At 47.7% G+C, this 25468-nt stretch overlaps 1 protein-coding gene across 3 annotated transcripts in view; it reads left to right on the forward strand.

The window, feature by feature from the left end:
• The window catches only part of DOCK2 (dedicator of cytokinesis 2), a 464436-nt gene that overhangs the window by 400647 nt on the left and 38321 nt on the right, over positions 1-25468 (forward strand). For all 3 annotated transcript variants that reach the window (XM_051843586.2, XM_017341248.3, XM_070076408.1), the window contains exons 33-36: positions 3790-3938; positions 11248-11333; positions 19901-20057; positions 22190-22230. In XM_051843586.2, the coding sequence (XP_051699546.1) occupies positions 3790-3938; positions 11248-11333; positions 19901-20057; positions 22190-22230 (433 nt within the window). The remainder of the gene's footprint in view (positions 1-3789; positions 3939-11247; positions 11334-19900; positions 20058-22189; positions 22231-25468) is intronic.

The raw sequence follows: 25468 nt of genomic DNA on the forward strand, positions 1-25468 counted from the left end.
CAGCATCATCATAATCAGCATCAACACTCTGGAGCTTTCTGCATGGCCAGACACTGTGCAGAGACCTTGCGTAATCCGCCCTGTAGATGTCCACAGTTCTACCAGGCAGATGTTACCACTATCCCCATTTTATAGAGCAGAGTGTGGATGTTCATAAGCGTTAAGTGACAAGTACACTGTCACACTGCCATGGAGGAGCACTGATGGAGCCTGACCCAGTGGTCAGCCTCAGAGACTCTACAGGGTCTGGGTAGAAGCTGAGATTGACCTGTGCTGAGTAATGAGGAGAGAAGTGATTGCCTATCTCAGAGAATGGCCAAGAGGGAGCCTGACCGTGCCCAAGATGGATGGAAGACCAGAGAACAGTGTTCTTTCTCACCCTTTTGAACTGAAGGGGTGATTTTTTAGCGCTAAGCCCAGCCTTAGTTCATTCTTCAGGATGCTTGCTGGACTCTGAAGTCCCGAGGAGAATAGCTTGCCCTCATCCCCATTCATTTCAGGACCTGTGCCAGCCCTGGGAGAGCCTTGAAGTCTCAGCCTCATAGAGTCAGGGCCTTGCCCGACTTCATTCTCAGTCAAGTTCACAAAGATTATTTTCTCCCCCCTCCCTCTGAAGGTCATCTTCTTAGTGCCCCAGCCCCTTCAGTCCTACAGTCTATTCCTGAGAGTATTGGTGGATGAGGCCATTGTATAGATTAGAAACTGAGGCCAGAGGACACAGACTCCTTCCTGTTCCCATACCTAAGTTCTTTCTCTGAGTTCTCATTATTCCCAGATCCTTTCCCTAAGCCCATGTAATTCAGCATCTGGATTTATCCTGTTGCCTAATTGGCACTTTAACAGCCTTTACTAATTGGCATCTATTCCCAGTGAGATTCAGCTTCCTTGATATAAAAGACCCTCTAACCAATTCCCTTCCTTCCCCTTTTCAAATACAGCAGTAGGTAGGTGTGCCTCTTGAATAAGGATTTTTCCCCCAAATGAGTCTGTATTCAAATATGTCTCTCTGTGTGTGTGCATGCATCCATGTGTATAAAGATGTCCACACACATACAAACACATTTAGATTATTTCAACAAAAAATCCAATGGACTAAAATTCCATTTTCAATGTAAAGGAACCTATTTTCTTTAGGGAGCCTTGTAAGAGACATTGAGATCACATTGCATTTAGAGATCAACATCTCTTTTCTCTTCTCTTTCCCTGTTCTGCTGAGTATCACCTCAACAATCTACAGAGAATTCAGGTCAAAAGTGTGGAAGAAATCCCAGGTCTACAGCGTGTCTGCCTTTTATTTTAAACCATCTTAAGTATATCCTTATCATACCCAACGCCCTCCAGGATTCTAAAGGCCTTTGTTGCATAAGCAATTTCTCCATTCCATGGTGGCTTATCTGACAGTTTCTCATTTACCTTCTACCTATTATTGCACTTGACTTTGAATTTTAAAACCCCTCTGTGGTTTGAAAAGACTTAAAGGATCTTGAAGGACAAAATCAGAAACCTAAATTAGCAATTACTATAAACCTGCTGGAAAGTAAGATCTTTTTTCCTATTTGAGCCCAAGCAAAAGCTTGAGGCTCAAGTGCAATCCAAATGCATCATATAATGAAGCTGATATGCTGGAAAAGTTTCTTTATATTTCACTCAATTCTCTGCCTGCTTCACTTCACCATTTCATTCTTGCTAACTGAAGATATCCCTGAGATGGTGCCTTTTTTATCTGGATTCTGGGGAAATACTCCCAACATTAAGCCTCATTTACGCTGAATGAAAATTCATTTTCTTGCTGCCTTCCCTCTCGGCTCCTTTTCTCCGCTTTAATTGAAAGCAACTATGCCAAGCTACACACCATACCACCTGGGTTTCTGTACCCCTAGGAGCTCTCTGTTCTCTGCCCCAGACAAAGACCACAAATATTCACTCTGACAATGGAGAAGACCAAGGTGGGCTATGAAAGTAGGAGGAGAAAGAGATACCCAAGGTGTCAGCGTTTCCTGAATGTGCTTGCCCCGGCTGGCTCCCCAGGAAATCTCTGAAATTCCTGAGTGCTCCCCTTCATTCCTCACCACTGTGACATCTGAGACGTCTGCTCAGCGAGACGGCCTTTCCTGGTTCATTCTGACTCACCCTCACCACGACGACGTCATGGCTGACACTCCATAACAGTGTGTCACCTGCCAAGTCTGGTCCCAGCTGGTCAATGAATGGCGCTTTGATCTTGGAAATGATCCTGTGACATGAATACTACTATTATGTCAAGTTAAAGATGAACACATTGAGGCCCTGAGAGGGGAGAGAAACTTGCCCTACACTCCACAGCTAGTCGAGAGCTGAGCCAGTTTCCAAGTTCAGGCATTCTAGCTCCAGGCTGCATACCTTGACCTCTCAGCAATACTTCCTCTGCCACCGGTTGTTGATTTTGCCTAACTCTGTCATATGTGCCTGCAGATTTATTTTTTACATGCTCTCAACAGGTAGGTGTTGCTACTGCAATTTATGAGATACATATCCAAGTCACATAGCTAGTGAATGTAAGAGCTAGACAAATCCATTCCCACATTCGACAGATATTGATCGAGCATCTAATATGGTCTGCTGTCAGTGCTGCAGATAAAATGATGAGAACAGGCATGGTTTCTGCTCTCACGAAGCTCCAATATGGGAGGCTGATGTTAATCAAACAATTCCGCAAATAAAGGCTTCATTTCAAAGTTGGGTAAGAAGACAGAACATAGGGAGTCAGTACAGGGTGTCTACCTAGCTGGGAGGCAGGTGGGGGTGCATAGGGCCAGGGTGCTTTTCTCCCAGAGGAAAGAGTATTTGAGCCAAGATGAGAACGATGGTGAGGGCCATCCAGGGGCAGACAGGTGCAAATACAGAAGAGGGTGTTGGGGATCAGGAAAGGAAATGAGTTCTCAGCAAAGGATGGAGGAAGCAAGATGGCTTTGGGACCTTGGAACCAGGCCACCATGGTGCCTGGGAGGGGCACACGGGGACATCTTGAGATGAGGCAGAAAGATAGGCCATTGAGGCTCATCTGATTCTGAGAGGCCTGAACCTTCCCTGTTCCACTGGCCACACTATTACAGCCAGTTCTGGTACCAAGTTTTGCTCATCTCATTTCAGGAAACAGTTGGTAATAGCCTAACCATCACTCACAGTTTTAATCAGAGCCCCATTTGCAGAGGCGATAATACAGGTGAAAAGCCCCATAAACAGTGAGGCGCTTTACACACCCACGTGATTGTCCTTAATAGCAGCGGCTGGTTTGGGATGATGCATGTGCCGCTCCCAGGAGGTAATCTGTGTGAAGTGTTCAACTCGGCGCCCGGCTTACGGCAAGCAGCTGTGCACATGTTCTCCACGGGACTCACTGTGACACCTCCTCTCCCTCCTTTCCCCAGGCTGGGTCTGAAGAGGACCTGTGTGTGCATCATGAAACTGTCTTTTTCTTTTTACAAGATATATTTAATTTATTTGAAAGGCAGATTTACAGAGAGGCAGAGGCAGAGAGAGAAAGATCTTCCACCCATTGGTTCACTCCCCAGATGGCCACAACAGCTGAAGGTGGGCCCCCAATGTGGGTGCAGGGGCCCAAGCACTTGGGCCAACCTCCACTGCCTTCCCAGGTGCATTAGCATGGATCTGGATTAGAAGTGGAGCAACCAGTACTTGAACCAGTGCCCATATGAGATACCGGCTTTGCAGGTGGCAGCTCTACCCACTATGCTACAGCACTGGCCCCACAAAACTGTCTTATATGTCTGTGGCCCTCTTCTCTTTCAGGCCAGAACAAAATCTGCTTCATCCCGGGCATGGTGGGTCCTATATTAGAGATGACACTTATCCCTGAGGCTGAGCTCCGGAAAGCTACCATACCAATCTTCTTCGACATGATGCTGTGTGAATATCAAAGGAGTGGAGATTTCAAAAAGGTAAAAAATGAGGCTGGAAACTCATGCCAGCATCCCTAATCCCCAGCCCATTTCCCCATAATGATATCCTCGTTCCATCTGCCTGAGCTTCATTCAGAGGCTCGGCGGGAGCACAGGGACATTTATTCATGGACCCAGAATGAGCTGGCAGATCGGATTTGGTCAGTATTCTATCATGCTTCTCTGCCCAAGGCCAAGATTCGAATGCACTTGCTTGCCGTGTTTGTGCTGGGTCCCTTTCTCAGGAACAGCGGCATCTCCACTTTCCTGCCCAGTGCTTCCCCCAGGGTGTGTTCTGAGGCCCTAGCCATCCCACACCCCTCATCCCGCACCCTCCCTTGTCTCGTCCTTTACCTGCTGGGATGACACTGAAGAACCACGTTATCCAGAAAAAGCCAGCCCTGCCAGGCAGTACTCTCGGGTGCTCAACACAGGTGAGTTAGAGCTGCGTCCTACGAGAGGCCTGCCTATCTGTGTGGGGAGAGAGGGCTGCCCCGGTGTGGAGGGAGTCAGGACCTCTGTAAAACACAAGGGTCCTTGGCCAAGTACTTGCATTGAAAACCTCAACAAGCTTGAAGAATGAGGACCAAATCCTGGGTCCCCCGTCACTCCAGCTCTAGCAGGGGAAAACTCAACTGTTGCCCACACTGGCTTCTTGACCCTGTTCAGCAAATTCCACACTATTTGGGAAAGGTCGTCTTGGAGTCCCACCAAGGCTGCCAGAGCAGTTGCCTCAGCCCACTCCCTTTATGTCCAGCCCTACCCCTCACTGGGTTCCCCAGCCTCCCCCAGTGTTTCTGCCTCTCATTCCATACCATCTCCTGCCACCATGTAATCTTTCTTCAAGCAGGCCCTTTTAAAAGGCAGCAGATTCTAAACTGATGTTCCTGTAGATGCTTAGAGATGTCACCTTTCCCTTGCTTCTTGGTGCTCCAGTCCCCCTAGCCGAGAAAACCCACACCCTCGAGCAAGCATTCAAGGCCCTGCCCACTCCGGCCATCTACTGGACTTGCCAGTTATTCTCCCCAGCACTGCTGGGGCATCTCCTGCCCTCCAGCCATCCAGCCATCCCCACAGGTTGTCTGAATGCTGTTGCATCTGTGGGTAGCCATGCATTTCTTCTTCCTGTTACTTCTCTGCACACTCACAGTCCTGCCTGCCAGCACTATCTAAGCCCCTACTGATCTCGCAAAGCTCGCCCCAATTATTTGTCTGTTAAGTGATCCTGTCACTTTGTCTACCCAGGGCAGGACTGTCAGATGGCTTTGCTTTGTATTCCCTTCTGTGCATTTTCAGCTTCTTCGTCAACCTCTCCTAATAATAATAGTGATAATGATGATGATAATTACTGATATTAACTGGATGTTTATTATGTGTGTAGCACTATGTTAAGTACTTTCCATACATTAGGTCATTTTGTTATTATAACCCTGTGAGGTAGACAACATTATCATCCCCATTTCAAAGATGGAAAAAAAGTGAGACATAGGTGAAATCATTTACCCAAGTCACACATCAAAAAAGTGGCCAAGGGGCTAGCACTGTGGTGTAGCGGGTAAAGCCGCTGCCTGCAGTGCTGGTTGGAGTCCCAGCTGCTCCACTTCCAATTCAGCTCTCTGCTATGGCCTGGGAAAGCAGGAGAAGATGGCCCAAGTGCTTGGGCTCCTGCACCCATGTGGGAGACCTGCCCAGCTCTGGCTCTCGCGGCCATTTGGGGAATGAACCAGTGGATGAGAGACCTCTCTCTCTCTCTCTCTCTCTCCCTCTCTCCCTCCCTCCCTCCCTCCCTCTGTAACTCCACCTTTCAAATAAATAAATGAATCTTAAAAAAAAAAAAAGTGGCCAAGCAGAGGCTGCAACCAACTGGTCACATGATGCCAAAAGCCGTGCTACAGGCAGTGTGCTTTCCATCACCCAGTGTCGCATTGGTGGAATAAAAGAATGGAAGGCATCATCTAGAGCAGCACGTTCTCAGAGTGCCTGTGAAGCTCCAGGGTGCTCCAGGGAAGAGGGCTTTGAGTTGAAATACCTTCAGGACCATCGTGTATCAGAACCCCTCTTGGGTTATGTTAACACAACCAGTGGGAAACCTGGAAGAAGCTCCAGGCTCCTGGCTTCAGATCAGCCAGCAGTGTGGCCATTTGGGGACTGATCCAGCAGATGGGAGACCTCTGTCTCCTCCTCTGCCTCTCTCTAACTCTGCCTTTCAAATAAATACTTTTTTAAAAAAATAAGCTTATTTTGGTACAAATAATTTTGAAATCCATGCATATGAAGGATCTTCTAAAAATTCCTGGAAATGCTTATTATGAACAAAAACTATGCATGGGTTTTAAAATTCTTTTGCACTAAAATAACTTTATCTTTTAATTCCATTTTCCACAAACATTTTGAATTCCCATTGCACTTACCAGAGGTCAATTTCTAAGGCCAGCAGGTGCCTAGCAAAAGATCCTGGTGACGCATATGCAGAAGAAACACCTCAGGGGTACCTGCCAGTATAGAAAGTCCTCAAAGAAAGCAAGACCTAGCCATTGTCTTGATTGCAGCTGCTTGGTGGCCTCTTCTGTGGCTTGACTCTAGTGCGACTTCCCTTCCCTAAAAGCTTCCAGTGGTGTTACGGCTCCCCTGTGATGTACATGCACCTGTTTCTCATGTAGGGGGCCGTTCGTTGAGTTTCTCACTCTAGAAAGTGCTCATTCTAAGCATGTTCCCCAATGGCTTCTCCTCGCAGCTTCCTTATCAAAAGAGACAGGACAATCAAGCTGACTAATGGGACAGTGGCCAACATAAAAGCCAGCTGGTGTGGGAGTTCAGCTGTGCAATGAGCAGGCCAGACTTGGCTTTTGGTTCAGAATAAGCTAACCACTGCTTGAGTAATCCTCTGGGCCTGGGTAGACCAGCCCAGCTGTCTGGCTAGCCAGTGCTTGGTAGAGGGAGGGGGTACATGATATCTGGGTGATATTGATGGGAAGGAGTGGGAGCTGTGGGATACAGAGACTGGGTGGAGTGGTTAGCTGTGATGCAGGTTGCAGAACAAGACTGTGTGCCACTAAGCCTTGGTGTCTGAGCCCTCAGCAGGCAGGAGCTCCCAGAGAAAAATCCCACCCTCAGCAGCACTTAGAACAGTGCGTGGACACAATTGCTTGTTGAGTGAATGAGTGGATGGAGTCATCAGTTTGGCAAGTAAGTTCTACTGAGATTGAGTCTTGCCTTGGAGTGAGTAGATGATTCACATGGTGTAGAACGATGCACAAAAGATGAAATCGATTCCATAAATACATATGGAGCACCTACTGTGTTCTGCACACCGTGCTTCGGAGTCAGAGTCACAGTTTAGAAGCTGAATGAATTCATGTGCACTACTTACCCTCTCTGCGTTCAGTTTCTTCATCTGTTAAATGGGGGTCTTGATACCATTCCCAAACTGAAAACATTTTGGGAAATGAGTTGGAGCCATTGGAGACCAGAGACTCAAAGAACTTTAGCAATGTGCACTGATTCCCATAAACATTCCTTCTCATGTGGCATTACCTCCCCGCCCCCACCCCGCCCTGGCCAGTTCTGCCTCTGCCCACCCCAGGATCACAGGCATTTTGTTAACAAGGGAGGCCAAAGGCTGACTTCACGTTTCCTCCTTGTCTCTGTCACATCCACGCTCACAGCACCAGCACTGCGTGTGAGGAAGAGCGCTTGCTCCCTGAATACCACTCTTTGGCTGGGCTGGGCTCCTATCAGAAAGCCTTCCAGGTGTCCAAGTTGATGGACATAGTCAGGATATTCTAAGGCAGCCAGGAGAGACAGCCCTTAACACTGCCTACCTCTCAGGACTGGAACGGGAGTCAGCGAAGGCCATGCAGTTGTGTAGCTGGGAGAAAGATGGAGCCAAAGCTGCAAGCTAAGCTCTGCACAGGAGCGATACTGGCAGCCGCCTGGAGGCTTCTTCCCACGCTCAAGTTCATCCATCCTTGGAACCCAAGACCAGGGTCTGCTTTGCCTCAGTTTCCTCACTGGTAAAATTGAGATGATGCCTTCCATCTCCCTGGGCAGTTGTGAAGACTAAATGAGACTGTGATGCTAATGATGATGGCAACGACAATAACATGATGATCACTGCTCACAACGGAGGAGCACTCATTGCGCACCAGCTGCCGCACTTGGCCTTTTACACTTGATTTTCCACTAACTCCTCACAGCACCACTGTGCAGAAGGTGCTGTTTTTAAATCTCTATTGAATAGATGAGAAAAATGAGCCCCAGAAAGATGTATTCACTTGCCCAAGGGCTCAGTTGGGGTAGGGGGAGGTAAAGTGAGACTGAACTAAGCCTGCCTGATGCCACAGCCTGTGGTCACAGCCGCTGTCCTGCACAGCACTGCCCCGGGATGCACCTGACCGAGACCTACACGCTCCAACCCACCCCAATGGGCTTCGGCACGGCGTGGCATCATCTGGCTGTGCTGGCTGCCTGGCACCCTGCAATTTCTCCCCTGGCAGGCTCTTTTGTGACCCTGAGACAAGTGCTTATTTACCCCATCCGCTTTCTGCTCCAAAGACAAGTTCATCTCACCAGGAGGAACCGTGCCAGCATTTCCCAGTGAACCACTCAGACAAGAGAAAACATGGGTTGTCTCCCCAGAGCTGCTTTCCAGTAATACTCGGCAGTGGGAACTATGACAGGAGCAGTAAGAATACGTGAAGCTAGCCCTGTGCGCACTGGAACTTGCACACTTCATAAACACACTCCACACTGCTGATATTCCCATTATCCCATTGTATTCATAAGGGATCAACAGACTGCAGGACTGTAGCCTGCAGGCCCAATCCATCCTCCACCTGCCTTTGTAAATAAAGTTTTATTGGGATGCAGCCAGATGATGTGTTGTCTGCGGCTGCTTTTATGGACAACAGCAGAGCGGAGTAAGGACAGCCAAGATTGTGGCCCACGGAGCCTTAAATACTTCCTGGCTGGTCCTTTGCTGACTGCCAACATAAATCCTGAAACCGGGGATTAGAAAGACTCACAGGCTTTCCCAAGATGCTGGAGGAATGGAGGAGGAGGGGTGCAGCCAGAGCACAGCCTGCGCTTAGCCTCCTTCGGCTGTATTTCTGCCTGCCCTAGGCCTGGCATGGAAGACAACCTTGGGTAATGCTTAACACAAGCGGAACACTCCACGAGATGCCTCCTGTGTGGGGCATGACTCATTGGCAGACTGGCCCCTGTCTAGGTCTCTTTTTTCCCTCTCTCTTCCCTCCCTCCCACCCTCGCCTCCTCCTCCCTTCCCTCTTTCCTACCTCCCTCCCAGCCCCCTTCTCTGACCCTCCCTTCCTTCCTTCTCTCCTTCCCTTTCCTTTCTCCCCTCTGTACCTCTTTCCTACCCTCTCTCTCCTTTTCCTCCCTCGCTCCCTTCCTTCCATCTGTTCCCATGAGCTACTCCCTTCTCCCTAGCTGGAAGGCCCCCTTTCCTAGCTTTCACAGCCCTACCCATCTTTTCATGCCTGGCATATTTCCTTCATGTGTCCTTCCCAACTGGGCACCGCACAGGAAATCGTCTGTCCTCTGTGCTGTGTCAGCACGAGCTTCTGGTTCCTGCCTTTGATCCTGAGTGGCCCAAGGTGAGGGAGCAGCGGCCTCACAGATAATGTGTGAATTACAGGGACAAGGGGATCGCGGCCCTGTCTTTTCATCAGCTCCGCTGGGCTCGATCCTTTATGCACAGGAGAGAACCTGGCAAAGGTCTCTGTCATTCATCTGAGACTTCAGACAGGTCGCTTCAACTCTCAGAGCCTCTACTTCTTCATCTGTAATAGTAACTGACACTTAACTGGAGCTCATGCCAAGCCGAGGCTGGCTTCCTTTCAGGCATTACTGCACTTAAACGTAACCTGGGCCCTCCCGACTTCAGGGACTATGGGGAAGACTGAGAACAAAGAGGCTGAGCCAGGACCCAGGAGTCCCCAAGGCCTCCCTGGACCTCGGTGACCTTTCTAAGGACATCCTTCCCCTCTCCAGGTGCCAGTTCCTTTTCTAATGGTAAACTGGGCAGAGGTGGACAGCACGATGGGAATGGACTCCGTGAGGTTTGGTACTGAAAACCATTCCGGGCTGTTTGTATTACAGTCATGTGAGTCGCAGTCGGACCCTTCATGAAACTGTGATGACTAAGCCAGGCACCCCACTGCGGGAAACGCTTCTTGAATCTGAAAGGAGGAAGACAAGGCATTCTCTGTTTTCAGTGCCCCCAGATTTGGCGGAAGTGTAGGTGCACACTTGCTTTTCGGTCACTCACCTCATTTGCTCTCTCGTCTTTACGGATGTCACCAGGCTTAACTCTCGGGAGCCCAGCATTTACTCTATGTCTTCAGGGTATTTTTAACCACCTTATGTTGTGGGTAATAAACCATCAGTTCAAACTGGCTCATATATTGACATATGTATTATATATGCAGATGAGCCGGTAGACACACACACACTCTCAACTCACGTAAATGATGAGGCTTCAGGTATAGCTGAATCCAGGAGCTCACACAGAACTTCAGGTTGTAGTCTGTCTGCTCCTCTCTACTTCCCTCTATATTGGTGTGAGTCTCATTTTCAGCAGTCTTGAGCTTATAATCTTCCATTTTCAAGTTTAGCAGAAACATTTGTTTTGCTGAGAGTTCCAACAAAGCCTCAGAATCTCGCTGGCTTGGTCTGGCCCTTTATTAGTCTTGGGGCCTGAGCAATAGCATATAAGGGTTAGGGGCTTGGCCTGTGTCAGGTTTCCACACCTGAAGCTAGAGGGGTGTAATCAGCTCACCTGAGGCCCTGAGATTGAGAGGTGGGGTGGTGACCAAACAATGGAGAAGGAAACGCCAAAGGCTAGGCAAGCAGAAATGGAAGCTATACATGGCAACACACCATCCCCGAAGATGTAGGTTCTGTCACATACCCCTGTGCCTTTGCATAGCTGTTCTCGTTGCTTGGAATGCCATTTTCCACTTTATCTTCCTGCAAAGTTTCACCTTAACATTCGAGAAGAAAGCTCAAGTGACAAGGGTCGTGAGCAGCTGTCCCTGACTCAGCCTCCCTCCCCTCCCCTCGGCCACGTCTTCCGGCTCAGCACTTACCACCTGCTGTTTCCCCCTTCTCCTGAGCACTCCTAAAAGGAAGGCACACCCAGCATCCTCTTCCATTTTGCATTCCCAACTCCCAGCACTAACCTTGGACATCGTTGGTGCTCTCTAAAGCCTTGGTTAAAGCAACAAACCGACTCATTTTGACATTCAACCTTCTGATGTTACTGTTGCTTTTCTATCTCCTGTTTCAGTTCGAAAATGAGATCATCCTCAAGCTGGACCATGAGGTGGAAGGGGGCCGAGGAGATGAGCAGTACATGCAGCTGTTGGAGTCGATGTAAGTACAGAGCCCAGGGCGTGCCGGTCCAGCAGAGGCTGGAGGGCCCAGAACCCCAGGGACTCCAGCGGCTCTGTCTTCCCCAGGGAGATCAACCCAGAGCTCATGGGTGTTGGAGAAACTACATTTTTGGAAGAACCCTCACATCTCTCAGGGGTGGCAATTCCTTTGATATTGGTGGAATGGGCCAGAGAGAAAGAAACTGCTGGATTGGGAAGAGACAAATAATGTGCTAAGATGTCCACTTTCGTTCATTATGTCCTAACTGGAAAAAAAAAAATTGCTACTTCTCGTGCCTTTTGTCTATTTAAATTTGTTACAGATACTGATCATGACTGTGGAGCATGCACAGTGCACAGTCCTGTGCTAAGAGCTTTCTATGTAACGCCTCCTGTACTGGCATTTACTCCCTTGGATTCCCATTTCACGGAGCTGGCAGGCACCCGAGGCTCTCGGAAGCAGCACTTTATCTGAGAAAACTAGGACAGGCTTAGTGGAGTGCACAGACTAGGGCCTGGACCTGGCTCTGCCTGCCTCCAGCACCCAGGTCTGGGGCAGGCTGTGGATGGTGCCCAAGACTACTGGACTTGGAGTGAGAGCATTGTTTTGTTTTAACAGCTTTATCGAGATACGATTCACATACCAGACGATTTGGCCGCAGTGTACTTTTTTTTTTTTCATTCACTTCTAGTATATTCGTAGGGTTGTGCCACTCACCACAATGTTAGAAAAGTTTCATTATTCCCCAGCAGAAAACCTGTACCCGTTAACCCCCTCCAATACACACATACATAGCCCCCTTCCCTCTGGCTCCCAGAAAACTGCTCTGTTTTCCGCCACTATGATTTATCTATTCTGGATATTCCATATGAAGGGAATCATGCAATGTTTGTCCTTTTGTATTGTTAGTTTTTTATTTATTTGAAAAGAAAAATGCTTATTAATATTTATTTATTTATTTGAAGGCAGAGCATCAGAGTGAGAGGTAGAGTCAGATCTAGAGAAGACGTTGATCTCCCATCCACTGGTTCATCCCCCAACAGGCTGCAACAGCTGGCTAAAGGCCAGGCTAAAGTCAGGAGCCCAGAACTCCATTCAGTTCTCCCATGTGGGTGGTGAGGGCCCAACCACCTGGGCCATGATGCACTGCTGTCCCAGGTACATTAATAGGAAGCTAAATTGGAAGCCGAGCAGCAAGGACTTGAACCACCACTCTGATATGGGAAGCTGGCATTACAAGCAGTGATGCCCCAAAACACCAGCCCCGACATGGCCTTTTGTGGCTTTCTTCTTTCACATAGCATGTTTTCAACGTCTCCATGTTATAGCATATGTCAATACTTAATGTCTGGGGCCGGCGCTGTAGCTCAGCAGGTTAATGCCCTGGCCTGAAGCACCGGCATCCGATATGGATGCTGGTTCGAGAACCAGCTGCTCCACTTCCTATCCAGCTCTCTGCTATGTCCTGGGAAAGCAGTAGAAGATGGCCCGAGTCCTTGGGCCCCTGCACCCACGTGGGAGACCCAGAGGAAGCTCCTAGCTCTTGGCTTCAGTTTGGCACAGCTCTGGCTATTGTGTTCAATTGGGGAGTGAACCAGCAGATGGAAGATCTCTCTCTCTGACTCTCCTCTCTCTGTGTAACTCTGACTTTCAAATAAATAAGTAAATCTTTTAAAAAATACTTAATTTCTTCTTTTGCCAAATAATATTCTACTGGTTGTGTATATTCCACTTTGTTTATTCATTAATTGGTTGATAGATATTGAGTGTTCCCAACTTTCTGGCTGTGAGGGTATTTTCTATTTGAACAAGCATATACAAATTTCTGTGTGACGTATGAGAGTAAATTAAAATGTTCAGAAAATTGGAATTGAAAGAAGTTTGTTTGAATTCTCCTAAGCTTTCCTAAAAGGCAGACACAGAATCCTGCTCCATTTTGCATTCCCAGATCCAGCACTAACCTTGGGAGCAAAAAAACCTAAAATCTACACATAGTTTTCTCGTAGGACACTCTTTCCACAAACTTTTTGAGGTACCTTCATATGCTTGCAGTTCTCTTGAAATTTCTGGGCTACCTGGTCATTCTCTGTTTAACCTACTGAGAAGCCACCAGGCTATTTCCCAAAATGGCAGCCCCATATACCTTCCCAGTAGCAATGTCTCAGAGTTCCAATTCCTCACATCCTTTTTTTTTTTTTTAAGTGTATTTATTTATTTGAAAGTCAGAGTTACAGAGAGAAAGAGGGGGAGACAGAGACAGAGAGCTATATTCCATCTGCTGGTTCACTCCTCAGATGGCTGCAATGCTAGGGCTGGGCCAGGCCAAAACCAAAATCCAGGAACCAGGCGCTCCATCTGGGTCTCCCATGTGAGTGCATCTTCCACTTGGACCATCTCCCACTACTTTTCCCAGGCACATTAGCAGGGAGCTAGATCAGAAGTGGAGCAGCCAGGACTTGAACCAGCACCCAGTGTCACAGGTGTGGCTTTACCCACTATGCCACAACGCTGCCCCCCATCCTGGTTAAGAACTGTCTTCCTGATGATACCCATTCTGGAAGGGGCGTGAGGGTGGCATGTGAAGTGCTTTCTCATTGCGGTTTTGATTCGTGTTTCCTGGTGGTTAATGATGTGGTGCATCTTTGGAGAGAGACATTGGGTTTTAATTCTGGCTCCACCAAGTAGCAGCTGCACAACTTTGGGCCAATCCCATCTCCTCTCTGGCCTCAGTATCCCCCCATTTCTATGATGCGAATAATGAGCCCCCATGGTTCTTCTGAAGACAGAATAATTATAAAGCATCTGGCACACAGCAGGTACATGCTTAATAAATGTCCTCAGCCTCTCGGCCTGCCTCCCAGTTTCTGTCCTTGGCAGCTTGATGCCTGCCCCTCCCCCTGCGAGGCCCTCCTGCAAGCCTTAGGAATGTAGCCTAGATCTCCCAAATCCGCCCCCTAACTGTGTAGCCTCCAATTTCTGTGACTCTTTCCTCAATCCTTGTTCAATATTTTAGAGGTAATAACAAAAGCATACGTGGGACCTGGCTCTCACCCCCACGATGATCCTCCTTACCCTGCCCAGCCAGTCAGAGCCCAGAGGGCAGAGCAGGGCAGGCAGTGTGGTCTCTGCCCCTCTGGCACTGTGCACAGCCCTCCCCCCACACCAAGAAAGCAAATGCTGCCCCACTGCCAGGAAAAACCCAGCGTCTGCCCTTTCAGTGGATAGCAGGAGCGATTGTCCAAGGACAATAATGAGGTTCTGCCCGAGTCACTGTTTGTCTTAAAGTTCTGAAAAGGAAAATCTAAATATTCACCGGAAGTGAGCGGTGTATGACGCTGGCAGTCTCCACTTCTGTACGCAGATGGGGCTCTGTGGCTATCTGGAGATTCTCAGTGGGATTTGCAAATCCTTCCTGGTCCTTTATAACTGAGGAGTCCTCCGGGGTCGAGGAAATGAAAGGCAGCTCATTATTTTTCTCCTGAGCCAGAGGTGTGAATGATTTTTTTTAACCCAGAACTAATCAAGCCCAACATGAGGAGTCGGGGCCTCATCAGAGTGACCAGCGGGCGCCTGTCCTCGCTCTTTCTTTTGTCTTTCTGAGCCTCAGTTTCCCTATTTGCAAATTGAAGATAAACATATTATCCAGCTTTTAGAGTTGTTGGGCTGAGAAAAGTTATGTCAAGTGTGCTGCATCATCTATTTTATTTTACTAGTATACTTTCTGACACCTTGTAGGCAATCCAGCAATAATTATTACATTATTGATAGTAAAATACTAATTAATACTGTTGTTATCCAGGTGGATAGCAAGGTAGTTATTTGAAGCCTTGAGCCTACGCATCATTATCCTGCAGGCAAATTGTCTCTGTTCCTTCCTCTCAGCTCCTCACTCAGGGCCTCCACTGGCAGCTTCAGTTCTCTGGTCAAGGGCTTGGTAACTGGATGGTACTTTGGTGAATAGAACAGGGCTTCCCTTGCTTAGGACGTGGAGTGGGGCTGAATTTCAGTCTTCATGTGCTCTAGTGCCGTGTACAAGCTATACAATCTTTCTTTTTTTCTTTTTTTTTTTTTAAAGATTTATACTAATTTGAAAGACAGAGTTACAGAGAGAGGTAGAGCCAGAGAGAGAGAGAGAGAGAGAGAGAGAGAGAGGTCTTCTCTTCCTCTGGTTCACTCCCCAAATGACCACAAGAGCCAGATCTGCCTCCATCCAAAGCCAGGAGCCAGGAGCTTCTTCCAGGTCTCCCATGGGGGTGCAGGGGCCCAAGGACTTGGGCCATCTTCCACCGCTTTCCCAGGGCATAGCAGAGAGCTGGGTCAGAAGTGGAACAGCTGGAACTCGAACCACTGCCCCTATAGGGTGCAGGCACTGTGGGCTGGGGCTTTAACTCTCGCCACAGCACTGGCCCCTATACAGCCTTTCATAACACCACAGTCCTCCCTGTTCTCCAAAGCACTCCCTTTCTCCTTCATCCCATATCTGTCCTAAAGTTTGTGTCTCACATTGGGTGGAGTAATAAGATGGAGTAATTCCTGCATTCCACACCTGGGAACATTTCTAGAAGTGGTAAGGGGGCTAGAAGACAGAACAGGACAGAGCACAGAGCCTAGGACCTACCCAAGCCAGTTCAGTAGCTGGAAGAGGACTCATCAACCAGGAAGCATGATAAAGAAATAAATGAAAGACCAGTTCTAGCAGTACCAACAGAGGGTGAGGGCCTGGACACCTCCCTCCAAAGCCCTCCCAGGCTGAGTGCACACAGTTCTGGGGAGGTGTGAGCTCCCTCCATAGCCCCCACCAGGCAGGAGCAGAGGCAGAGAGTGAGTGTGCTACCCCATGAGGAATTATCCCCATTGCCTCATGATTCCCACAGCTCTTTTTCATTGTCCCTATGCTGCATGTGGGGCTCAATGCAAAGGAACAGCTGCATAACCTTCATGGGAATGATGTCAGAACCTAGTGCACGGACCCCTTGCCTTGTCTATAATTTGAGGGTTGTAATACCACCTACCTTCAAGAGTCTTTCTGGGTATTAAGCAATACAATCAATGAAGCAGGCTTACACAGTGTCTGGAACACAGGAAATCCTAGGTAGTAGTAGCAGTATCCTTGTATGCAGATACTTCAGGAAGTTTGTGGGAAAATGGAATTAAAAGTTTATTTTAGCACAAAAAAATTATCAAATCCTGCAGGTTCTTTTTTTTTTTTTCAGTAATACACATTGTCCATGACCTTTTGGAAGACCCCGTGTACAGCATGCATGACTTTTACAGCTATGCCTGCTTTCCTTGTGAACCTGTGCTCTCCCAGATCAGTTCCTTAGCAATCTCTGGATCCCTGGTTTCTAGAACCGTACGTGTTGAGTGGATGGATGGATGGTGGATGGACAAGTGATTTCTAACCAATCTGCCCATCTGTCTCACCAGTCTTACATGGTAGGAGCAGCTCTTGTGCCTCATGCCTGAAGAACAGAGAAATGAAAGACCCTTGTTTCTTGAAGTGCAGTCCAGGGCCCAGCAGCAATGGAATCACCTGGAACTTGTTAGCAATGCAGGCTCTCAGCCTCCCTCAGCCCCTGTGCATCAGAGTCCATTAGCAATGCTCAGGTGACCCGCATGCCCCTGGAAGCTTGCTGAGCACTGTAGACGAAACCAGGGATCGCCTGAAGAACTGGAAACACAGGGCCCTGCTGCCTGGGTCCTGCCTCACATATTCCAAAGGCATTGCCCAAGGGGGAAACTGCGCTTTGTAAAAGCTTCCCTGGTGATTCCAACGTGTGGCCAGGGCTGAGAACTCCTGGTCTCAGATGCCTCTGCCCTTAGGAGGCTGTAAGGAATCCCATAGCGACCACCAGGAGGAAGGTTTGTAGCATTGCATTAGGGGCGGAAGCAGGGCTGGGAGGAATTGTCCTAGAAGGAGGCAGGCACAGCTGTGGCCAAGCCAGGGCCATTTGCCTCTCTCGAAGAGAGCCAGGCACAGGTGTTTCTCCCAGGGCGAAGATGGATTTGTGTGATCACAACCACAGTTTGAGATGTCATCTCCTTGCAGCCTGTCTTTGTTTCTGGGAAGGAACGACCCTCCAAAGTCCTTGCTTTTTTCACCTGTAGCCTCCTCTGAGCTCTTGGGACTTACATTGCTGTGGAGAGTATATAGCTAGAAGCAGATTGTGTGGCCTGCCTGTCTCCCTGAGGTACCTGAGGACATGCTGCAGTGTTTCTCTTTGGAAAAATATCTCCAAACTGAACAGTGGTGGGCTTGATTCCCAAGGTCGCCACTTAAAGTTACTACCGGGGTAATGGTAGGAAGGTTCTGAGCCTTGATTTCCTCTTCTATAAAATGGGGATAATAATCTTCACTTCTCAGAGAATTTCTTAAGCAAAGGTGATTCATGTCTGGCACAGCATAAATGATCAATAAGAAGTAATCATTACAGTTTTTTTTTTTTTTTTAATTATTTGAGAGGGAGAGAGCATGCTTCCATCTGCTGGTTCACTCCCTCAAGTGCCTGCAATGCAGCTGGGACCTTAATTAGGTCTCCCACATGAGCAGAAGAAATCCAGCTACTTGAGCCGCCACTGCTGCCTCTCGGGGTTTGCAATCAGCAGGAAGCTAGACTCTGGAACTGGGCGTCGAACCCAGGCAATCATTAATCGGAGTTTTAATCTTTCTATCTTTCCCCTCCTACCTTCTGGGACACTTGTGGGTAGGAACAATTCTTTTTGTTTTGGTCTCCTCCTTATCACACACCATGGCTACTGTAGTGCCTAGCCACTAACAGATGCTTAAGAAATGCCACAGTCTTCCTTTTGTTTTTGTTTGTTTGTTTTTAAAGATTTATTTATTTATTTGAAAGGCAGAGTTACAGAGAGGCAGAGAGAGAGGTCTTCCATCCGCTGGATCACTCCCTAGATGGCAGCAATGTCCGGAGCTGTACTGGTCCAAAGCTAGGAGCCAGGAGCTTCTTCATGGTCTCTCATGCGCGTGCAGGAGCCCAAGTGCTTGGCCTATCTACTACTACTTTCTCAGGCCATACCAGGCAGCTGGATCGGAAGTGGAGCAGCCGGGAATCAGACCTGTGCCCATATGAGATGCCGGCACTGCAGGCAGTGGCTTTACCCGCCACACCGCAGTGCTGACCCCATTCTGTTTTAAAAATGTAGAATGTTAATTTACAATGACTGCTGTAAATAGGATACATTTATTTAAAGAGAAAAGGGAAGACTTTGATCCTCTATGCACCCCCATTGGAGCAACCACTGTTATGAATTTAGTATTTTTCTCCCGAGCCACATGTCATGCCAGTCATATGTACCTGCACACGCATGCAGTGAGTGGTGGTTGAGATACGCGTGCTGGAGCCAGGCTGTGGATATTTACTACCAAGCACAAGTCCGTTGACCTTCCCACAGCTTGGTTTCCCCATGAGCTTCATCTCATAAAACTGTGCTAGGAGATTAAGTGAGTTCATGTTGTAAGGTGTTAGCATAGCACCTGGGGCACGGTGAGCTCTCTATCACTCAGTTAACTCAAAAGTAAATAGTGTGCTGAGACTTTTCTCACTTAACTATATATTTTATAGACCTTTTCATGCGAAAACATATTGATCTAATATTTTTCAGTGGCCTCATAGAACCACATTTTGTCAATATACTTTAATTTAGTCAACCATTTTCCAATTGATTAGCTTTTAAGATTGTTCTATTTCACTGTTAATGCAATCTATAAATATAATAAGTATATCTTTGCATACTTCTGGGCAAATTTCTCTAGAACAGACTCGCTGAAGTAGAGTTGTCAAGTCAAAGAAAAGGTACATTTGACATTTTGATGAATAACTGAAAATCCAAATCCAGTTTTTGCTACCCAAAAGTTGTGCTGATGTACAATTTTATTATTTCTTTATTTGAGAGTTATAGAGAGGCAGGGGCAAGGAGGGAGAGAGAAAGAGAGAGAGAGAGAGAGAGAGAGAGAAAGAATCTTCCCAATCGGAAGTAGAGTAGCCAGGACTTGAACCAGTGCCCATATGGGATGCCGACAATACAGGTGATAGCTTTACCTGCTATGCCACAGTGCCAGCCTCCTGATGTACAACTCTAAATGTGATATTATGAAAGTCACCATTTCTCCCACAGCACTGCCCCCACTGGGAAATTACAGATTTAAATTTTTTCCCCTTCTAGTGGTAGGAAAAAAATAAGATGTGCTCTAAATATGAGGGGACTTCAAAAAGCTCATGGAAATGAGTTAAAAGATAAGTTTATTTTGGTGCAAGAAGGTTTTGAAATCAATGCATGTGAGAGGTCTTTGAAAAGTTCATGGAAAATGTGCATTATGAAAAAGCTATGCATAGATTTCTAAACATTTTTGCAGCAAGATAAACTTATCTTTTAGTACCATTTTTCTGCATATTTTTCTTCCACACATAAACAGAGAAAAGACGTGAATCAAGGGAACTGGGGTTCACTGGACCTTTTGACACGTGCTCACCCTCCGACACACACACTGGCCCCCAGCGCAGTCTTCCGCCCCCTGCTGCAAGCTCACTGCCCTCTGTCTCTGCCCGCAGCCTGATGGAGTGTGCTGCAGAGCACCCAGCCATTGCCAAGTCGGTGGAGAACTTTGTGAACCTGGTCAAAGGCCTCCTGGAGAAGCTGCTGGACTACCGGGGTGTGATGACGGACGAGAGCAAGGACAACCGCATGAGCTGCACTGTGAACCTGCTGGTGCGTGGGGCTGGCGGGGCTCCCACTCTGTCCACGTCAGACCAGAGGGCAAAGGCCTGGCGCTCAGTCTCACTGTTGCCCTTCGTAGGTCTATTAGTCTGTGTTCTGGTGCTGTAACCAAATTCCTGAAGCTGGGTAATTTGTAAATAAAATGGGTTTATGTAGCTCGCGGTTGGGGAGGATCTGGGGCATGGTGCTGGCATCATCCAGCTCTGGTGAGGACCTCATGGTGGGTGGCATCTCAGTGGCAGAGTGGGCATGAGAAGGAGAGATCATGCTGGGTGACAGAAAGCCAGAGAGAGGGGAGGGGCCAGTCTTGCGTTTTCATAACAATCCCTCTTGCAGGAGCTAACTGGGGTCCAGGGTCCCATGAGAAGTATAGTAACCTCTTCCAAGGGCGGTGCCCCTGATGACCTAATCACCTTGCTCTAGGCCTCATGTCTTAAAGGCTTCACCAGCTCTCAAGGTTGCCACACTGAAGACCAAGCTCCGACTTGGGACACACTCACCCCACATCCAGATCATAGCAATAAGGAAGCTGTGCTAAGAGTTTTGCAAGTCAGACACATGTGGGATTGAATTCCTGCTGTGCCACGTGATAGCCCTGTGTCTTGAGGCCAGTCGCAGTCACATTTCTAAGCCTCAGTGTTCTTAGATGTAAAATGGGCATGACGAATATTGCCCTCTAGTAGTTGATGTGTCTAATAGAAGGAAGATGGAAGTTTTGATTGTTGGGGAGTATAAGGATTGAAGTCACACAGTCCACGGAAGTAACACTAATAACTAGAATTTATTGAAAATTGCTATGGACCTGGTTAATCAGAGCAGCTAATCCCAAATCCAAGCTGTTAACACCTGTAGTACATGAGCACCTATGGGTGAGCTCCCATGGCCATGTCCCAAGCAAGCAGTCTTTCTTGCATGTCCTGTGATAAGGTCAGGAGACAGGTGGCAGAGCCATGGTACTTCATTCCCTCCATGTGAGCCCACCTTAAGGTGGTTTCAATGAATAAAGTTGGCCAAAGATGGATGTGGTATTACCCATAAACCCCTGTGCCAACCCAGTGCTCCAGAAATACAAATCCCATCCTTGTAGTTTGGTTGTGTTACTTCCCCTTACCCTAAGTGGACTCTTTTTTTAATAGTCTTGATATCGCCATTGATTTTCTAGAATGCTAAGGGGACTTTAAAACCCTGATTACAGCAGAAAGGAATTCAGTGCTAATAACTCCACCAGGCCCAATTTGCATAAAGAGCATGGAAAGGGGTTTTCCAGGAATTGAGCAGTTTCTCTCTTAGGAGAGGAGTTGGTTGAATAAATTGACTTTGAACAGTCAGACTAAGATCAAGGAGTAAGGTCAGGACAGTTTCATAAGCAGTGAGACTCTACGAGTTTTGCTGTGTGGAGGGAAATGGGGTAAGGGAGGATTCGGGGGAGGAGGCTGGTGCCTGCAGAGTGGAGGTCTGATGTGGTTCTGCCGTCTTGTGTGCCCTAGAGCGTGCCACCTATCCTCTCTGAGCCTCAGGTGACTGTGGTTGCATTACCCTAACTTTCTGGCTCAAACTCCTTAAAACAGGAGTAGGGTCTCTGGTGCTAGAGCCCAGGGTCTAAGTGGCCAGTAGTCTAATGGCCTCAAAGCTGGAACAGGGACCAGGCTTCCTAGTATTGCCAAGTTTAAATGCTCTAGGCTACAGCATCGTCTCCCAACTCCTTCTTTCAGGAGTTAGGGGCTGGAATGCTGTTACTCACTTTCCAACTGAGGTCCCTGTGACGACAAGGCCGGAGGTTTGAGACATGGAGCTGGGCTGCCTCTCAAAATGGACTTTATCCAATTCAACAGCACCGGTCTTGACAGCCCACCTCTCAGTGCCACACAGAACTCCGCTGGACCCCTGACCTGTGGCACCTGAGACATTCTGCTGTCTCTGTCTCATCTGAGAGTCAGGGGAGTGGCTTTCAAAGCAGAATCACCCTGCGAAGCGTTGGCTGCATTCAGCAGTCATTGTCTTGCTAGAGTCCTGGGTGCTCAGAGAGTAAACTGCCATCTTCCTCTTATCTCTGCCACCATACCCTCCACCCTTGTCAAACTGCAAAGAAAAATGCTCATCACTGTTTTTCCTCCCCTGCCTAGAATTTCTACAAAGATAACAACCGGGAAGAGATGTACATAAGGTAAGACTTTTATTTTCTAAAACCCAGACCTGCTGGGGCACTCCTCTCTCAGTATCCATCCAAGGCTCCCTCCGCATTCACAACAGAACTGACCCATATCTCAGCACTCAGGCCCTCTGTGTTCTGATTCCTATCAGTTCTCCCAGAATCAGCTTCTTCCATTCTCCACAAAACTGCTCACAACTCTCTACCTGGCCATGCTGTACCGTCGTGCCTAGAGGTTATGCTTTCCTTAAGGGTAAACATCTGTGAGCTGAGCTGGTATCTTGAATTTGCACTTGGTCCAGGACTGGCCTGTGAAACCCTAATGCATCTGTTAGACCCTCAACTAGTCCGGGTTTAAAGATCAGGACTGCTTCTTTCTTGGCACTTCAAAGGATAGTTATTTGAATATATCTTGAAGGGGTTTGGGGGAAGGAGGATTAGCCTGGAGCAAAGAAGTCCTTTGCCAGTTTTTCTGAGAATCTCATATTTTTGTTCTGCAGAGTTTTTTTGTATTATTGTTATTTTTTATTCATTATAAAAATAGTACATATATATTACCTAAACAAAATTTCAGAATACAGATAAGCCAAAAAAACTGAAATGAATTTCCATAATCCATATGTATTCCAGACTTTCATATTTATTTTTATTTATATATAAAATTCTATACATAGATATGTTTTTGCAAAAATGGAATTATATTACTCATAATTTATCCTTTCCTTTTTTTTTACTTGACAAGAACTCCATGTCAACAGATGTATTTCAATCTCATTTTAAATAAAACTATAAAACATCCTTTCCAAGATATACCATAATTTATATAGTTGGAGGGTCTTTGACACAGCAGTTAAAAGGCTGGTTAAGAATACTTACATCTAATATTGAGTGCCTGGGTTTCAGTCTGGACTCCACCTTCCAATTCCAGCTTCCTGCTAATGCAGACCCTTGGATGCAGCAGGTGATGGCTCAAGTAGTTGGTCCCTGACACCCACATGGGATTTGTGGACTGACTTCAGCTCTGACCCAGCCCCAGCTGTTGTGGGGAATTAGGAAGTGAGATGGCAATTGAGAGCTTCCTCTCTCTCTCTCTCTCTCTCTCTCTCTCTCTCTCTGCCTCTCAAATAAAAATAGAAAAGCACTTTTACAAACTTTACATAGCTAACTATATTGGTAAACATTTAGTTTCCAGCCTGTTTTGACAATAAATAGCACAGCAAAAACATTCTCGGACTATCCTTTTGTACCTGTCCTCATGAGGCACAAAAAGTGGAAGTGGAACCACCCGGAGGTCAGGGGAGGGTGATTACAGAGCACTTGACACCTTCTGTCAAGGGGCAGAGATAGCAGCTATAAACTCACACTTGTCACTACAGATATTTTCGGTATTTTTCTAGCCTTCTTCCAGAAACAGGAGTGATCTCTTGGAAAACAGATAATGCCATAGGCTACCCTGAGCCTAGGGTACTTGCAGCCACATTAGACATGACTTAATGTAGTGGGACGAAGCTTTGGGTTCTGGAGAACATGGGGTCTTGGGCTTGTTTTCTTTGGAACCCTGGGAAAACGACTCCAAGAATTAGCTGAGAGTTCCTGTCTGTTGAGTGTTTCACTCCCACCTTCTGTTTTGAGGGTTAAAGGAGATGCAGTGGGTGATGTGCCTGGCACATGGTTGCCTCACTCCAATCTTTTTTGATTTTTCTCCTTCTCATTTTAGAAGCACAGATGGTGAATCTCAGATCTCCACAAGCTTTGGAGACTGGAGGCCCGTAGTAATCTAGGAAAACCATATTTTCCTAAGTCAGACATTGCAAACAGGGTATGCTCTGAAAACCTGTTCTATTTGGCAGGCATCATATTTTAAAACAGTTTTTTTATTGGTTGCCAAAATTATAAAACCTAGAGATTTTGCATCAGAGTCAAAGTTTGCTCCTTTTTCTGGAACCCTGGGAAGGTGTGGCGACACCCGGCCCTCATGTTATTTTGAAACTGTCATCTGCACTGGGTGATGACAGCCCACCCAGACACAGCTGGAGCCCTGTGGTCCTGGCACCATCTCCATTGCCTGTGACACTGCACCCCACTTGCCTCCCTCAAGCATCTGGCCTGGGCACGCTTGGGCTTGACATCCTGGGTTGAACTCCTGGGGGCGTCTACCTTTGAGCTTGGCAGCAAATCATCAAACCACTGAGTTCAGAAAAGGGGGAGGAGGGAGCTTTGGCCCATTCAGGAGCTGGAAGTGGCAGGGGAGCGCTTCCCCTGGCTGCCCCACCCACCTTTTCTGGACCCAGCCATCTAGGGCCCCTTGTAACAAGGGATGTGCAGGGGCAACTAGGGCAGGCAGAGGCCATGGACTGCAGACTCTCCACCAGGCAGGCATGCACTGTCTCCTGGAGGACCCTCATCAGCAGAACTGAGGGCTGAAGGGGACAGAAAGGCCCTCCCTCTGGAGACAGAGGTGGTCGGGGTAGAAACTGGCTTGTGCCCACTGCCAACATAGGTCTCCATTTTCCCATCTCAAAAGCATTGTGTGGAGGACGAATTGAGAGAATCCATTGTAATGTGGAATGAAGAAATTGACAACTGGTTCTCTAGGGTCTCTGCTCCTCCACTCTCTTCCCCTTCAGCTCCTGGCTCAACTGTCATGCTATGGGAAGTCCCAGAAGCCCCTTCTCTCCCACCTGGGTCAGGCTTGCCTCCCTCTCTGCCCCCCGCCCCAGCCTCACAGACTTCTCCATCACAACATTTATGGCTACTGCATTTGCGCAATTGTTTGGTGATCTGATCTGTGCCTGTCTCCTCCTTGGCATCACCCTCCACCCCATGAAAAGTGTCTGCCTTTGCCAGGATTTTCTCTTTAATGTCTGGTACAGCCCAGGAGTTCAAGAGCATCTCTCTCCCCAGGAGAAAGACACAGGCACCTTCTGTTTACCAGATCACCAAGACTTGGGTTGAAATAAATGCTGCTGAGCACATGCACGTCACCGGGGCGTGTTTATCTGGCTCTGGAATCTGGGGCTAACAGTGGCGGGAGTGCTTTGTAGGAGGACCTAGGGCACAATGGTAACAGCTAACAGCTGTCCGTGCTCAGTGCCAGCTACAGGCTACTGCATTATTAGTCCAGCAGTGCTAGCTGGCACTCGTGGAGCCTTTGATGTCACATGTGGTCGGCACGGGCCTTTATATGCAGAGAAACTTTCTAAGTAGTTTCTATAAGTGTTGCCTTTTCACAGATGAGAAAACTGAGGTACAA

Source organism: Oryctolagus cuniculus, chromosome 6 (genome assembly GCF_964237555.1).
Source record: "Oryctolagus cuniculus chromosome 6, mOryCun1.1, whole genome shotgun sequence".
Classification (NCBI taxonomy): domain Eukaryota; kingdom Metazoa; phylum Chordata; class Mammalia; order Lagomorpha; family Leporidae; genus Oryctolagus; species Oryctolagus cuniculus.